This window comes from Plecotus auritus (assembly GCF_963455305.1).
Source record: "Plecotus auritus genome assembly, chromosome: 10".
Taxonomy (NCBI): Eukaryota; Metazoa; Chordata; class Mammalia; order Chiroptera; family Vespertilionidae; genus Plecotus; species Plecotus auritus.
The window spans coordinates 36,246,280-36,261,676 of record NC_137785.1 but is presented as its reverse complement, the minus strand read 5'-3'; the positions used below and the strand labels follow the sequence as shown (position 1 = coordinate 36,261,676).

The following is a 15,397-nucleotide window of genomic DNA, read 5'->3' as shown; positions in this document are numbered from 1 at the left end:
AGTCAGGGTCATCAATGTCACTTTCTACCACCTCCACACCTCATCCCACTGGAAGGTCTTCTGGGTCAATAATACACATGGGGCTGATAGCAATGACTTCTTCTGGAATAACCTCCTGAAGGACCTGCCCGAGGCTCTTCTTGAGGTGCCAGTCATTTCAAAAATATGCCCCTGATGCCTTGCTTGGTTTGTTTCTTTCTTTCTTTTTTTTTTTTTATCATAGATTTACTTGTAAGTAGATAATGCATCATGAACATTCCTCTCTATGAAAACAATACGGATTTTGGGTCCATGTTTTTAAACCTGCTAAGGGGCTTGTTGGGCTCTGCAAAAGCTTGTTAAAATCTTCACTGTGAATTTTGGGGGTTCATCTTCATTTTCTTCTCCTGCAGTTCCCTTTTCTCTTCTTCAGCCATGAGTTCCTGTTTCAGTTCCAACAAGTCCTCATTAATCAGTTCCTAGAACCACCTCAATATCACTCTCAATGTCAACCTCCCCAACCCAGGTTAAGGTTATTTGCCATTTTAATTGCAGCCTTGTGGATTTTTGCAACCTCGTCATCCTTGGCAAATCCTTTGAAGTCATGGATTAACCTCTTGAGTGTCTTCTTCCAGATGCCAGTCATACACTCCTTGGTGATATCACTCCAAGTCCAAGCAAAGTTCTTGATACAGTCACAGGTGTTGTATCAGTGTCTTCCTCAGTTGCAGCAATAGCGTGGGCAAAGGTCCTCAGGTAGTAGGCCTTAAGAGTTACTATAAGTCCTTGATCTGGTGCATGGACCAAAGAGGTGACATTTGGAGGGAGAAACACTACCTGATATTGGGATGAAATCACCAATAAAAGGAGGATGTCTGGGAGCACTATCAAACAGTAAGCAAAGGCCGAAACCGGTTTGGCTCAGTGGATAGAGCGTCGGCCTGCGGACTGAAGGGTCCCGGGTTCGATTCCGGTCAAGGGCACGTGCCTTGGTTGCGGGCACATCCCCAGTGGGAGGTGTGCAGGAGGCAGCTGGTCGATGTTTCTCTCTCATCGATGTTTCTAGCTCTCTATCCCTCTCCCTTCCTCTCTGTGAAATATCAATAAAATATATATTTAAAAAAAAAAAAAAAAAAAAAAAAACAGTAAGCAAAGTCTTGAAAGGTCTGTTATTCTCCAAACAAACTTTTCCATTTTGCCAGCATAGCAATTCAGGAGGGCACCTTGGAAGAGAAGCTGGGTCATTCATGACTTTTGTACTGCTGTGGTCGGCATGTTTGTCCCATTGATATGTTGATGTCTTCACAGGCAAAGATGATGGTATTGGTAGGAGGGATTATTAGGAGGTGATAACTCTGGAGGTGGAGCCCTCAAGAATGGGATTAGTTCTCTTTTAAAAGGGAAACCACAGAGCTCCCTAGCACCTTCCACCATGTGAGGAGAACTTGACCTCCTGTAAGAGGGCCTCCCTTGACCATGCTGACGCCCTGATCTTGAACTTCTCGGCCTCCAGAACTGAGAAATAAGCCACCCAGCCTGTGGTGTTTTGTTATAGCAGCCCAACTGGTAAGAGACATTACTGTCCTTATAGAAAGATTTCCTGTGACCCTCTGTTAGAGATGCCTATTCTATTACAAAAACTGCTTCAACAAACAGACTATGGAATCTTAGGGGACAGTGGGGATTGGAGGGCAAAGGTGGGAAGAGATCAACCAAAGAACTTGTATGCATATATGAACAATCCATGGACACAGACATTAGGGTGGTGAAGTCTTGGGGCAATGGAGGAGGGCGGGCTAAAAGGTGTCAAAGGAGCTGGGGAGAGGGGAGATGTGTAATACTTTCAACAATAAAGATTTTTTAAAAAAGAATTTAACAACAACAAAAACTCTGGATAACTTTCTTCTTATAAGTACAACTCAAACACGCTCTAGGAACTGGATCACTCCTGCGTTACTGGTAGGAATGTGAAAAGGGTACAGCCACTCTGAAAACCAGCTTGGTCGTTTCTTATCAAACTAAACAGGCAACTGCTAGTCAACCCATCAGTTGCAATCCTGGACATTTATTGCAGAGAAATAAAAACTTATGACTACCTAATAATCTGAATGCTGTATTTATAGTGGCATTATTAGTAATTGTCCAAAATCTAGAAATGTCCTTCAGAAAGGGAATGGTTAAACAAACTCTGATGCTTCTATACCATGAAACAGGAATGAACAATTGATATACAAAACAACCTAAATGAACATCCAGGGATATTCACTCAATTGTGTATGAATGATCCAGTTTCTCTGCATCCTCACCAATATTGGATGATGTCACTATGTTTTATTTTAGCCATATTGCTGGGTGTGTAATGATACCTCATTGTGGTTTTAATTTACATTCCTCTAATGGCTAATAGTATTGAGCACATTTTCATGTGCTATTTCCCATCTGTGAAACCTCTTTGGTAAAATGTGTCTTTTGTCCATCTTCCAATTGGATTGTTTAATTTTTTACTGCTGAGTTTTTAATTTATTCTAGATACCAGTCCTTTGTCAGGTAGGTGGTATGCAAATATTTTCTCAGTCTTTAGCTCACCTTTCCATCCTCTAACATGGTCTTTCACAGAGCCAAAGTTTTGGTTCAAATTCAGTTTATGGATTGAGCCCTTTGCATCAAGTCTGAAAACCTTTTTCCTAACCCTAGATCCTGAAAATGTTCTCACAATTTTAATAAAAGTATTATAGCTTTATATTTTACATTTAAGTCCATAATCTATTTGGAGGTCATTTTTAGTTTAGGTGTGGGTTTTGAGTCCAGGTTCATTTTTTTGGATTATGGCTGTCCCACTGCTCCAGCACCATTTGTTGAAAAGGTTACTCTTCTCCACTGAGTTGCTTTTGCATGTGTGAATCTTTCTAAACACATGTAATGTCACACCAAGTGTATTGTTCAGCAACTTACTTTTTTCACTCTGTAAAATGCCTTAAAGATTTTTCCATGTCCATACATATGGATCTACTTCATCCTATGTAACTGCTGTAGGTCTATTTTAATTTGGGGTTCATGAACCACCTCTGCAATTTCAGGGAAGAGTGGACTTGCATGGGGAAAAGATGATTTTTATCTTCACTAACCTCTAACTGAAACTTCACCTTTCTTTCCTTTATGAATGTAACCAATAATAGCTATATACCACAATCTATATATATAAAATGCTAATATGCTAAAGTGTCCAAAGGCCTAACCCCATGGTCGGCAAACTGCGGCTCGTGAGCCACATGCGGCTCTTTGGCCCCTTGAGTGTGGCTCTTCCACAAAATACCACAGCCTAGGCGAGTCTATTTTGAAGAAGTGATGTTAGAAGAAGTTTAAGTTTAAGAAATTTGGCTCTCGCCGAAACCGGTTTGGCTCAGTGGATAGAGCGTCGGCCTGCGGACTGAAGGGTCCCGGGTTCGATTCCGGTCAAGGGCATGTACCTTGGTTGCGGGCACATCCCCAGTGGGAGGTGTGCAGGAGGCAGCTGATCGATGTTTCTCTCTCATCGATGTTTCTAACTCTCTATCCCTCTCCTTTCCTCTCTGTGAAATATCAATAAAATATATTAAAAAAAAAAAAGAAAAAAAGAAATTTGGCTCTCAAAAGAAATTTCAATTGTTGTACTGTTGATATTTGGCTCTGTTGACTAATGAGTTTGCCGACCACTGGTCTAACCAGTCACTGTGATGCACACTGACCACCAGGGTGCAGACACTTAACGCAGGAGCTGCCGTGACTCACACTGGCCATTTACAGAGAAACCGCACCATGAACCTGGCACCCACAAAGCAACACTTGGCTTCCCCCAAGTGGGACACAGGACTCATCACTACCCCAGAGAGAACCCTACCAAATCACAGCCAGCGCTGCTGAGACCCCATGGCACAAAATGCAACCCATAGCCCAGCCCAGAAACGGTCGCTGTGGGCGCTGGGTAATGACAGGTAATGACGTCACTGTAGCAATGCCTGACTTCCTCTCCCTAGCGACTAGCCTCCTTGGAGTTTCTTCAGCCCAGGAACATGACTTGCGTTATAGCCAGGTGGAAACATTTTACACTTTAACCAAATGTCTATGAAGCATTATCCCATGCCTCATCTTATTTGATCCTCACAGAAGTCCTGGAGTAGGTAGATAGGAGACTCGATAGAATCCTATTTTCTTTTCATTAGCCGAAAAATGGAGATTTAGAAAGTTTAGAAACTTGACCCGACTGAAAAGAAGAATGGTGGACATTGAAAATGACTTCATGTTTTCTCACTGCGCAGAATATAGTCAAACACTGCTACAGTTAAATATTTCACCCTTTGTTCCCCCTGCATGATCTACAATGATAATCTGCTTCATGTTGATATTTATTGCTGTGTTGCTAACAATTACCTGAAAGAGAAGTTGGGGTGCTTCACTGGGCTGGAAAAAGTTTAGCTAAATCAAAAAGCAGGTCTAATTAAGCAATTATCTCTTTCATAGTCCTGTGTATTTAATATTATGCATTTAAGAACATGTCTGAACCAATAAGTGATTATAGCAAAGTTTCAGGATACAATGTTAATGTACAAAAGACAATTGTTTGTTTGTATAATAGCAATGTACAACTTGAATTTGAAATAACAAACACCATTTACATTTGCCCTCTCAAGGTGAAATACCTAGATACAAATCTAACAAAATATGAACAAACTCTAGATGAGAACAACTACAAAACTCTGTGAAAATAATCAAAGATCTAAAAATAAAGATATTCCATCCAAGCATATGGATAGGAAGACTCAATATTGTCAAGATGTCATTTCTTCCCAATTTAATCTATATATTCAATGCAATCCAATCAAAAGCCTAGCAAGTTATTTTGTGGATATTGACAAACTGAAAGTTTACACAGAAATTCAAATAACCCAGAATAACTAACACAACATTAAAGGATAAGACCAAAGGTGGAGGGCTAATATTACCTGATGTCAACACTTACTCTAAAGCTATAGTAATCAAGACATTGTGGTATTGGAGAAAGGAGAGATAAACCAATGGAACAGAATGGAGAGTCCAGGAGTAGACCCACACAAATATAATTGACTGATCTTTGAGAAAAAAGCAAAGGCAATTCACTGGAGAAAGGATAGTCTTCTCAACAAATGGTATTGAAACAACAGGACATTCACCTGCACAGAACGTGAATCTGGATACAGACCTTACACGTTTCATGAAAATTAACTCAAAATGTATCATGGGCCTAAATGTAAAGTGCAAAACTATAAAACTAGAATATAGAGAGGGAAAAATGAGGGCACCTTGGGCTTGCTTGGTGATGACTTTAGATACACCAAAAGCATAATCCATGAAAGGAAGAAATTTATGAGTATGAATTCATTCAAATGTAAATATTCAGTTCTATGAAGGACACTGTTAAGAGAATAAAAATATTGCTCCCTCCCTCTCCCTGGCCTTGATAACCATGGCTTTAACAAAATACCCAAAGTAACATCAATGCTCACCAAAAGGGGATTGGTTATTAAATGACCTGCAGAATGAGGGCCTTAATAGCGGTATATGTGGGATGTCTTCCATTGCCCCTCCAGGCCCACTCTTCCCACTCTTTTACTCTGCTCTGGGCCCCAGGAGCCTGGCATTTGACCTTCATCAGGTGCAGCCAATTGGGAGCCTAGCACTAGGACTGGGAAGAGGGGAAGGAGACTATTTATTCTTTGAGAGGTCAGGCTTCTTCCCTTCAGGGCCACCACAACTTGTCTGTTTCCTTGACCTGTGCACAGGACTCTCTCCTTCTCAGCTCAGGTAACCACTCCCTCCCCTCTCCCCTTCCTTCAGGCCTAGAGATGACAGACCCCCTCCCAGGAAGGCCCCAAGGCCTTGCACTACCCCCTGTCCTTTCCCTTCACTATCCAATCCCTTTGTAAATACTCCCTGGTATTAAACCCACCTCAAATTATCCTAAATGGATCGGGCTGTTGGTTTTCTGCTGGGGACCCTAACTGATACAGCATAATAAAGATCTGGTGAATGCAAATGAGACACCAAAAGCAGGCAACCACACTCGACAGCCTGGTTCCATTTAGGCAGAAATTGTTCATAAAGTGGGGGGGGGGGGGGAGGAGTAATAGCTACTAATTGTTAAAAAGAATGACCTTCAAGAAGGTTTATTGAGGACTTCCTTTAATTCTCCAAGTTGTATCTTTTTGTATGGACTGAATCTTTGCAATGAATGAGCTGCTTTGGCACAAATAAATATATGTAAAATTTCTACACATTGGAAAAATTATTCCAGATGTGGGATGAAGGGAGAGAATTGCGTGAAGTTATAGGTGGGGTTTTTCTCCTTAATGCACTTCTGTATTTTTCAGGCTTTAGTCATAAGCCTGCATTGTTAATTTTGTCAGAAAAAGAAATAGTAGATTTTATTTTTAAACTAAAACAGAAGATTGATCCAGACAGACAGAGAGAGACATAGAGACCCTGGCCTGGTTATCTGTTGAAAGAGGAATGAGAGAGATGGAGTAGACAAAGACGAGACAGAGTGGGAAGAAGAGACAAGACAACACAGGAGGCACACACACAGGGAAGACAGAGAGGTGGGATGAGATGAAGACACATATAGAGGAAGGATGAGACAGATATTTAGGAGCAAATACAGCAAAGATAAGAAGCTTTGAAGCTGTGCAGTATGTGGGTACACATTCTCCCTCTGACACTCACTGTAACTGGAAAAGTACCTTCACGTCGGTGTGCCTCAGTTTTCTTCTCCATAAAACAGAAGTAATCCTAGGATATCATTGGGATAGTCTCTTTTTGACAATTAAATGAGATGTCTGTATCAATTACTTAGAACAGCACCCACTACACAGTAAGCACTAATAAGGACTCATTATTATATTAAACAGAGAAAAGGACAAGGAAGTTGATGAAAGAGAGGCTACAGAGAGGGTGAAAGGAGAACTGGTGACAGAGAGTGCGGCCGGAGCCATTGCTGGCACCCGGGCACAGGCAGGCAAAGTCCTCAGGCCTAAGCCAGCATCCCACTGGGCCAGCGTCCAGCGCTGATGTTCCGAAAACATACCCTGAACGGGGAAGCCCAGCCGCTCACCATTCCTCAGCCAGGCGCATAAAAGCGGCCATGGAGGTGCAGACACCGCTGTCAAAGGTGGACAACACTCTGGTCAGCTGGCAGGGGACAGTGGAAGGCAAGCCCAGCTCCAGCACCGAGGCCACATTGCAGGTGAGCAGTGAGGGGAGAGAGGCTGAGGGTAGGAGGGGTCTCAGGGCCCGCAGCCTCTCTCCCCCTGCGGGTGCGCCTAGCCAGCCCCCTGACATCCATCCCCTTGCCAGTGTAACAGGAGGCGGGGGCTGGGCCCGGGCCTTCCCCTCGGACTCCCCGACGTCCCTGGCTTTGTGCAGGAGCAGAGATGAGGCCCAGTGGTGCAGCCGCGGTGTCCGTGGGGCTGTGGGTCTTGGTGACAGTGAACGTGGTGGCGGACCCCGATGTGACTGAACGCAGGCGCTGCTCCCTCTCTCACTACCGCTGGTTGGACCCCAGGGCGCTGGAGGCGGTCAAGGCGCTGAGGGACCACTACGTGAGTGATGCCCAGACCCCCAGTCCCAGGGGACGCTGGTCCTGCTGGGGTCGGGATCCTGGTCCCTATCCCGAGGGGCCCTGGCATCCTGGCGTCACGCAGGCGCATCTCGGATCTCAGGGTCTGAATTCTGACCAGAGGCACCCTAAGCACAGAAAGCACCTTCCTGCCATTCACAAAAGGGCGCCCCCAGGCGGACCCGGCTCACGTCGGGGTGCGGTGCTCCGCAAGGGTTGCATTTCATTCCCCTTCCCGTCCTCGTCCTCGGGGAGCTCTGTGGTTCCGTGCACAATGCGCACGACCATCCTGGACCACACAGTCGGGTTCCGTGCAGGAATCGCCGGCATCCCCGCACTTCAGGGCACAGGCGAGGGGCGCAGCCTCAGCCCCACCATTGTCCCGCCCAGGAGGAAGAGACGCTGAGCTGGAGGCCGCGGAACTGCTCCTTCCGCCCACGGAGGGGTCGCCCGCTGCCCTGGGTGAGGCCCGCGGGTCGGCGTGGGGGCGGGAGGGCAGGGCCGCGGTCGCGGCGTCTCTAACTCCGCCAAGTCCCCGCAGTCGTGCGCAGGGCTCCGCCTGGTGGCCCGGGACCTCTCGGACGCCCAGGCCGTGCTGAGCAGCCTGCCCAGCCCCGAGCTGTTTCCCGGCGTCGCCCCAACCCTGGAGCTGCTGGCGTCCGCGAGGAGGGACGTGGTGGCCTGCGTGAGTGTCCCCCGCGCCCGGCCCCTCCACCCCCCACCCGCTTGCTCCGCGCTCTCCCGCCCCACAGCTAGGTCGCCCGGTTCTCCGTCTGTCTCTGTCTCGCGGAGCCCCAACCCGTCCAGACACAATTCGCGTCCCGCTGCTGCCCGCAGGGCTGGGCTGGGAGGCTCGTGGGCTGAGTTGGTGGGAGATGGGTCCCTTCGCCTCCTTCGTCTACCTCCTGTGCCCCCTCCAGCTCGAGCTGGCGCGGCCAGGCTCCTCAAGGAAGGCCCTGCGGGCACCCAGGAGGCATCCCCAAAGGCGGAGAGCTGTGAGTGGCGCGGGCGCGGAGCGGGTAGACGGCGGGGCTGGGGCTGGGGCTGGGTGGGGTGGGGTGGGGTGGGGTGGGGTCGCGTGTGGTGGAGCGGCCAGGACCGAGGAGCCCTTGACGAGGAAATCGCTGCCTCAGCCCCGCTTCGCTTCCTTCCCGGGTTCCAGGACTCGCCTCGGTGCTATGAAGCCACCATCATCTTCAACCTCCTGCGCCTGCTCGCGTGGGACCTGAAGCTGGCGGCGCACTCGGGGCCTTGTCTCTGAGCCCGGCTGCGAGGCGGGACCCGGGGCTCCGCAGGCGGGCGGCTTAGGTCGGGGCTCTGTGCTGCCCTTTGGTCCAGGCAGGTCTGCAGCCAGTGGGCGCTGGAGCTCAGGAGACTCTGCTGCCGCTGGCCTCACCTCGATGGCCTGCGCTGAGTGCGCCATGGAGTGCGGGGACATTTCCGGAGAGGATAGCGCGTCCCCTGGAAGCAGGGACGTTTCTGCGGAGTGCATTGCCCTGAGATCTTCCAGGGGGTCTTGTGTGTCAGGAAGAGACTTGAGTCCTGAGTCCACGGGGGACGCTGACCACGTACCATGGACAAGGCTCTACTTCTCTGGGCACCAGAAGCCCAGAGCGAGTCTCCATGGCAGTTCCCACGCCCTGGTTTGAGCCCTCAGTGTCTCCTATGAGATTCTATGAATCTGTGACGCTGCATCTCTCCACTGGAGAGGCCTCATCCCTTAAGGGGTTTGGCAGTGAAAGGGCCTGAAGTCCTTAGGTTACTGCAGTATTTTGGATTCTGTCACCCGTGTGTCTTTTGTATTTGTGAAATCCCTGAGTAATGGGCTACTCTGTCTTTCATTATTAGATATTCTTGCATCTACACTGGTTGTTCCCCTGTGATCACCCTGAGCGGCACTTTTCGGTGAAAAACGCTTAGCCAGGGCCATCAGGTGACTTGAGTTCAACTCTGACCCTGCCACTTAATCATGGTGTGACTGGGCAAATTACTTCTCTGTGGCCTCAGTTTCCTCATCTATACAATGGCATCACTATCCTTCCTTTGCAGATGAGTCGTGTACATTGAAGTAGCATCTGTAAAGCTTCCAGTGGAGGCTTAGGATGGTCTCAATTAATAGTCTCTATTAAATAACCACACACACCTCCGTACACAAACGAGTGCACTTCTTTATTTGTCCAAGCCTGTGGGCTAGAGGTCTTTGCTGCCAACTGCAGGGCTCTTTGTCAAGGTCACACAGCTGGTGAGGGTAGAGCCAGGTTTGAATCCCAGACCCTTTAGCTCCATGGTGCATGCTCTTTTAAAAATATATATATCTTTAGCCCTAGCCGATTTTGCTCAGTGGATAGATTGTCAGCCTATGGAATGGGGCGTCCTGGATTGATTTTGTCAAGGGCACATTCTCAGGGTTGTGAGCTCCATGCCCAGTGGGGGGTCAATGCAGGAGGCAGCCAATCAATGACTCTCTCTCATCATTGATGTTTTTATCTCTCTCCCTCTCCCTTCCTCTCTGAAATCAATAAAAATATATTTAAAAAATAGATATAATTAAAAATATTGTTTTTTATTGATTTGAGCAAGAGAGGAAAGTAGAGGGAGAGAGATAGAAACATCAATGGTGAGAGAATCATTGACCCGCTGTCTCCTGCATGGCCCCTACTGGGGACCAAGCACACAATCTGGGCATGTGCCTGACCAGGGATCCAACCCTGACCTTCTGGTTCATAGGTTGATGCTCAATCATTGAGCCACACTGCCCAAGCAGGAGACTTTATTTTTATTTTACTTATTTATTTTTTAATAAACTTTTTTTTATTGATTTCAGAGCAGAAGGGAGAGGGAGAGAGATAGAAACATGAATGATGAGAGAGAATCATTGATCGACTGCCTCCTGCACGCCCCCTACTGGGGATCAAGCCCGCAACCCAGGCATGTGACCTTGACTGGAATCGAACCTGGGACCTTTCAGTCCCCAGGCCGACGCTCTATCCACTGAGCCAAACCAGCGAGGGCTGGAGACTTTATTTTTAAAACACATCACAACACTAAGCTTCTTGCTCACTTTACCAATGTTACTCATATTTAAAAATGTAGGCAAACTACAGTGTGCCCCTGATGTTATCATGGCTTCAATACTACATTGTGGCAAAGCCTCCGTGATGGGGGGAGGCATAAAGTACTCCCCATATCCGGGGGTGGGGTGTCTTTTTTTCCTTTCACATCTTTTTTTTTTTTAATATATTTTATTGATATTTTACAGAGAGGAAGGGAGAGGGATAGAGAGCTAGAAACATCGATGAGAGAGAAACATCGATCAGCTGCCTCCTGCACACCTCCCACTGGGGATGTGCCCGCAACCAAGGTACATGCCCTTGACCGGAATCGAACCCGGGACCCTTCAGTCCGCAGGCCGACGCTCTATCCACTGAGCCAAACCGGTTTCGGCTTTCCTTTCACATCTTAACAAGGCTCACTCCCTCACTCTTCACTTTAAGTTTTTGCTCAAATGTGATTTTTCTGGCCTCACTCAGTGCAGCCCCCTCCTACACTCTGCTGTCACCTCACTTTTGTGCTTTCATTTTCTGTTACCTGATGTAATATACACTGAGTGCTTACCCCCCCCCCCCCCGCCTTGCTCCCTCTAGTAAAAAGGCCCATGAGCCCTGGGTGGTGTGACTCAGGGGTTGGAGCGTCCTCCCCTGTGAAAGGTCACCGTTCAATTCCTGGTCAGAGGACATGCCCAGGTTTGGGGTTCTGTTCCCAGTCGGGACACGTGTGGGAGGCCACCAATCAATGTTTCCCTTTCACATACATGTTTCACTCTCACATTAATGCCTCCCCCCTCTCATCTCTCTCCCTCTCCCTCTCTAAAGGTCAATACAGTAAAGTTGTTTGTTTGTTTTTTATAAAAAAGCTCCAACAAGTTTTGTTTTATGGGTTGTTGTTTTTCATTGCTCTGTTCCCGGCACCTTGAGCAGTGCCTGAAACATGGTGGAGGCTGAGTAATACTTGGTGAGTGAATGGAGGCATTTGTCACAACTGAGCAGGATCCCTTGAAGCCCTGGGCTACACCCCATGTCCCTAGCAGAGACTCCTATCCCTGGGTGCCTCGAGTCTGGACAATTAAAGATGTTTGTCAGCTCCCCTCCCCTCCTCCCCTTCTTTCTCGGTCCCTGCTGGGCGGGGGGGGGGGGGGGGGGGAGGGAAGAGTTGGTCTCCTCTCTTAATTCTGGGCTGCTTTGTCCTGCTGACTCTCTCCTCCAGCCCCCACCCCCCACCCCCCCAGCCCAGCAGCCTTCTCCCTTCATCTTCTCCCCTCCCCTGACAGCCTCCTTCTTGGAAGTTCCACGTTCTTGGTGGCGCCCTGGAGGTGCCTTCCTCCTCTCCCTGCTGGGGGTGTCCGGCGGGAAGGCATCCCCTCTTTGTGGGGCTGAGGCTGCCCTTATGCTAGGATTCGGTTGGGACCTCACCTCCTGTAGGTGAACCTGAGTGTGTGTCACTTTCTGTTTCCCTCCAGCTGCTCACCTGGCTCAAGGCCCCGCCCTGCACGGGCTTCCCCAGCCTGGGGCCTCCCCTAGTGGCAGGTGTGTTTTCACTTTTCCTACATCAGCTGGGATTGCCAGCCTGTGCAGGCCAAAAGCTGCACCATGGAGCTCGGGGAGGAATTGCATCGCAGTCCAGCTGGAAGTTCAGGGACACAGACCGAGCAGCCGGCTGAGACCCGGAAGAGGAGACTGAGGCCAGAGACACCAAACAAGGCTGAGTGAGACCCAAGTGACAGCCTCTGAGAGGACACTTGGATCCCCACCTGGGACAGAGACCAGAGACCAGAGACCAGGATGCAGCTGGGTGAGCCTCCATGTCATAGCCCATGACCCTCACTCCCCACAGCCCCCACCCTCAGCCCCTGACACTCTGTCCCCTCATCTGCCATCCTTCCCTAACATAGCCTTGGCTGGGTGTGGCCCGCTGGTGCTGATGCTGGTGACCACGGTGCTGACCAGCACAGGAGCAGTTCCCGTCCCCACGCCCCTCGGGAGCCTCCTGGGTGCAAGGGGCTGCCACGTGGCCCAGTTCAAGTCTCTGTCCCCACAAGAGATGAAGGCCTTCAGGAGGGCCAAGGATGCCTTGGTGAGTCTCCCTCCATCTTGGCTCCCCCCCACCCCGCTGTGGGCGAACCTCCACCCTTCCCTCTGTGGGTCACAGGCCCATTTGGCTCAAGGTGGACCTGTACCCTTCCTTCCCCGGGCTAACCTCCACCCTTCGCACAGTGGCCTACCTCCTGCTCTTGCTGCTGTGGGCTGACTCTTGTTCTTCTGCACTGGAGATGCCTCCACCATCCTTTGGGACGTTAGCCCCCTGCTCCTGTTGCTAGCCATCCTCCACCCCACTGCAGGGTCAACCTCCAGCCCTCCAGCTGTGGGCTGACCTCTGCCTTGCTCTCCAGGAAGAGTCCCTCCTGCTGAGGAACTGCAGCTGCAGCTCCCGCCCACTCCCCAGGACCTGGGACCTGAGGCAGCTGCAGGTGAGTTGGGAGACTCAGGCCCAGCCCTGCCCTCACCTGGCCCTGCTCCTCTGGCTTCTTAGGTGGCCCCTTCACCTTCTCCTTCTCACTTTTCTCTGTGTTTTTGCCTCCCCAGCAGTCCCCCTGACCTCTTCTCCTCACCTGCTCACATTGACCTTCCCTCTCTACTCTCTCCTGCCCTTCCCCTGTTCCTTCCTCAGCCCTCCTCACCTGTTCTCTCTCACATGCAGCCCTCACCCGTCTGTCTCCCCTGCTCAGGTGTGGGAGCGCCCTGTGGCCTTGGAGGCTGAGCTGGCCCTGACACTGAAGGTCCTGGGGACCGTGGCTAACTCGACTCTGGGGGATATCCTGGACCAGCCCCTTCACACGCTGCACCACGTCCACTCCAAGCTTCAGGCCTGTGTGAGTGCTCTGGGCTCCCAGGCCATGTCTGTGGGCTCTGACCACCCATATGTCGCCCTGTGTCTGAGACCCTGTTCACTCACCACCCTCCTTTGCCCACAGGTCCCAGCTGAGTCCACAGCAGGCCCCAGGCCCCGGGGCCACCTCCGCCAATGGCTGCACCGCCTCCAGGAGGCTGAGAAGAAGGTGAGCGACTGGGGAGGGACCAGTTTCTGGGGACAACTTGGGGCCCAGATGATGAACAGCCACTGACCTGTCCCTTCCTCTCCACAGGAATCCCGTGGCTGCCTTGAAGCCTCTGTCACATCCAACCTCTTCCGCCTCCTCGCCCGTGACCTGAAATGTGTCGCTGATGGAGACCTGTGTGTGTGACCCTGAGGCTCACCTGCCACCTGTCCCAGCATCTTGGGTTTTATTTATGCATCCCCCACTTTTCTTAATTTATTGCCACCCAACCACTATTTATGCATTTATGTGTGTGAATTGTCAAACTCAGACCCGATAAAATATTTATTTTTCTACTTTTTGTAAGAATTGTTCAAATAAATGGTAAGAAAAAGATGTTTCCTGTGCTGTGGGACTGCGTGTATGATTGTGCGGATTAGTTTTCTCTCGCCGCCATAACAAGGTATCCCAAACTTAGCATCTTCCAACCACACAAGTTTAGTATCTCACAGTTCCATAGATGAGAGCTCTGGGTGGCTCAGCCCCTTTCTCCGCCAGGGGTCTCACAGGGCTGAAGTCCAAGAGTGGCTGGTGGGATTCTTCTAGGGAGGCCTTGGGAGGAAAGGGCCCACCTCCAAGCTCAGTCAAGCTGTTGGCAGAGTTCTACTCCCTCGCTGCAGTGGTAACACTGAGGTTCCCGTTCCCGCTGCAGAAAGCGTCCGTCCGCAGCTCCTGCCAGCCTCTTGCAGGTCCTGGCACATGGACCTACATCTCAGAGCCCGCAGCCCCGGTCACATGCTTCTCGCGCCTGGCATCCCTCTGCCTGCTCCTTCCACCACATTTCCCTTCTGCCTCCAGCTGGAGAAAGTTCTCTGCTTTTAAGGACTCGGTGTTTAGTCGGGGCTCATGGATAATCCAGGATAACCTCTCTCTTTTAACATCTATAAAGCTCAGTTACCTCTGCGAGGTCCTTTTGCCAGGTCACATAAGAGATTCACAGTTCCAGGGATTCGGCTGGGCGTTTGGGGCCACTATTCTCCCAACACAGTACGTGAGTGATTGGTGCGTGTGTGGTTTCTTTGAGGGTATGTGAGTGGATCACTTAGATGCATTCTGTTACATGTAAACCACGTGAAATAAACGTGCCTTAATAACAACATTTATCATTGTACGTGATGAGAAGTCTAGACAGCAGGGTCCATGTAGAGCTACGTTGTTTAACATGCTCCACACGCCACATGTAGCTCAGCACTTGAAATGTAGCTAGTGAAGGTTGAGCTGTGCTCTACGTATAAAATAGACCCTGCAATTGGAATAGATTTTATTTTTAAAAAATGTTTAGATGGTGCCTGCCAAGTTTCTCCACTGTAGAATTACTGTTTTTCTCTTTATACTAAATATGTGGAGAGACTTTGAGACTATGCAAATACCTGTTGCTTCTCAAACTTCAACCCATTCAGTTTAGCATCCACTGATGGTGTCCAAAGGGTCTCAGACAGAGGGGGACATTCGGGTGGTCAGAGCCCACAGCCTGAATGTTAATATTATGTCAGTTATCAAATAACTTCACCCTTCTTTTTACATTATTCATTGGCATCCTACTCTTAGGAAGAACTTTGCTCCCCTCCGTCATGCATGTATTTGCCAATTGATTTATAACGGCATGGACTACTGAATTCTTATTCCATTCAGTGCATTGT

At 49.4% G+C, this 15,397-nt stretch overlaps 2 protein-coding genes across 2 annotated transcripts; both read left to right on the top strand.

Annotated features, from left to right (window-relative positions):
- Nucleotides 1–7,421: 7,421 nt before the first annotated feature.
- LOC308235998 (interferon lambda-4-like) lies at nt 7,422–8,867 on the top strand (the record flags this gene model as incomplete). Its single annotated transcript, XM_080645214.1, has 5 exons — nt 7,422–7,589; nt 7,997–8,068; nt 8,148–8,291; nt 8,527–8,601; nt 8,769–8,867. The coding sequence occupies 5 exons, from the start codon at nt 7,422–7,424 to the stop codon at nt 8,865–8,867; spliced, it is 558 nt and encodes a 185-aa protein (XP_080501340.1).
- Nucleotides 8,868–12,444: 3,577 nt separating this feature from the next.
- On the top strand, nt 12,445–13,931 carry LOC308235997 (interferon lambda-3-like; the record flags this gene model as incomplete). Its single annotated transcript, XM_080645213.1, has 6 exons — nt 12,445–12,454; nt 12,555–12,736; nt 13,053–13,130; nt 13,389–13,532; nt 13,635–13,718; nt 13,806–13,931. 6 exons carry the CDS (start codon nt 12,445–12,447, stop codon nt 13,902–13,904), a joined length of 597 nt encoding a protein of 198 aa, XP_080501339.1. The 3' UTR covers nt 13,905–13,931.
- Between the last annotated feature and the right edge of the window lie 1,466 nt (nt 13,932–15,397).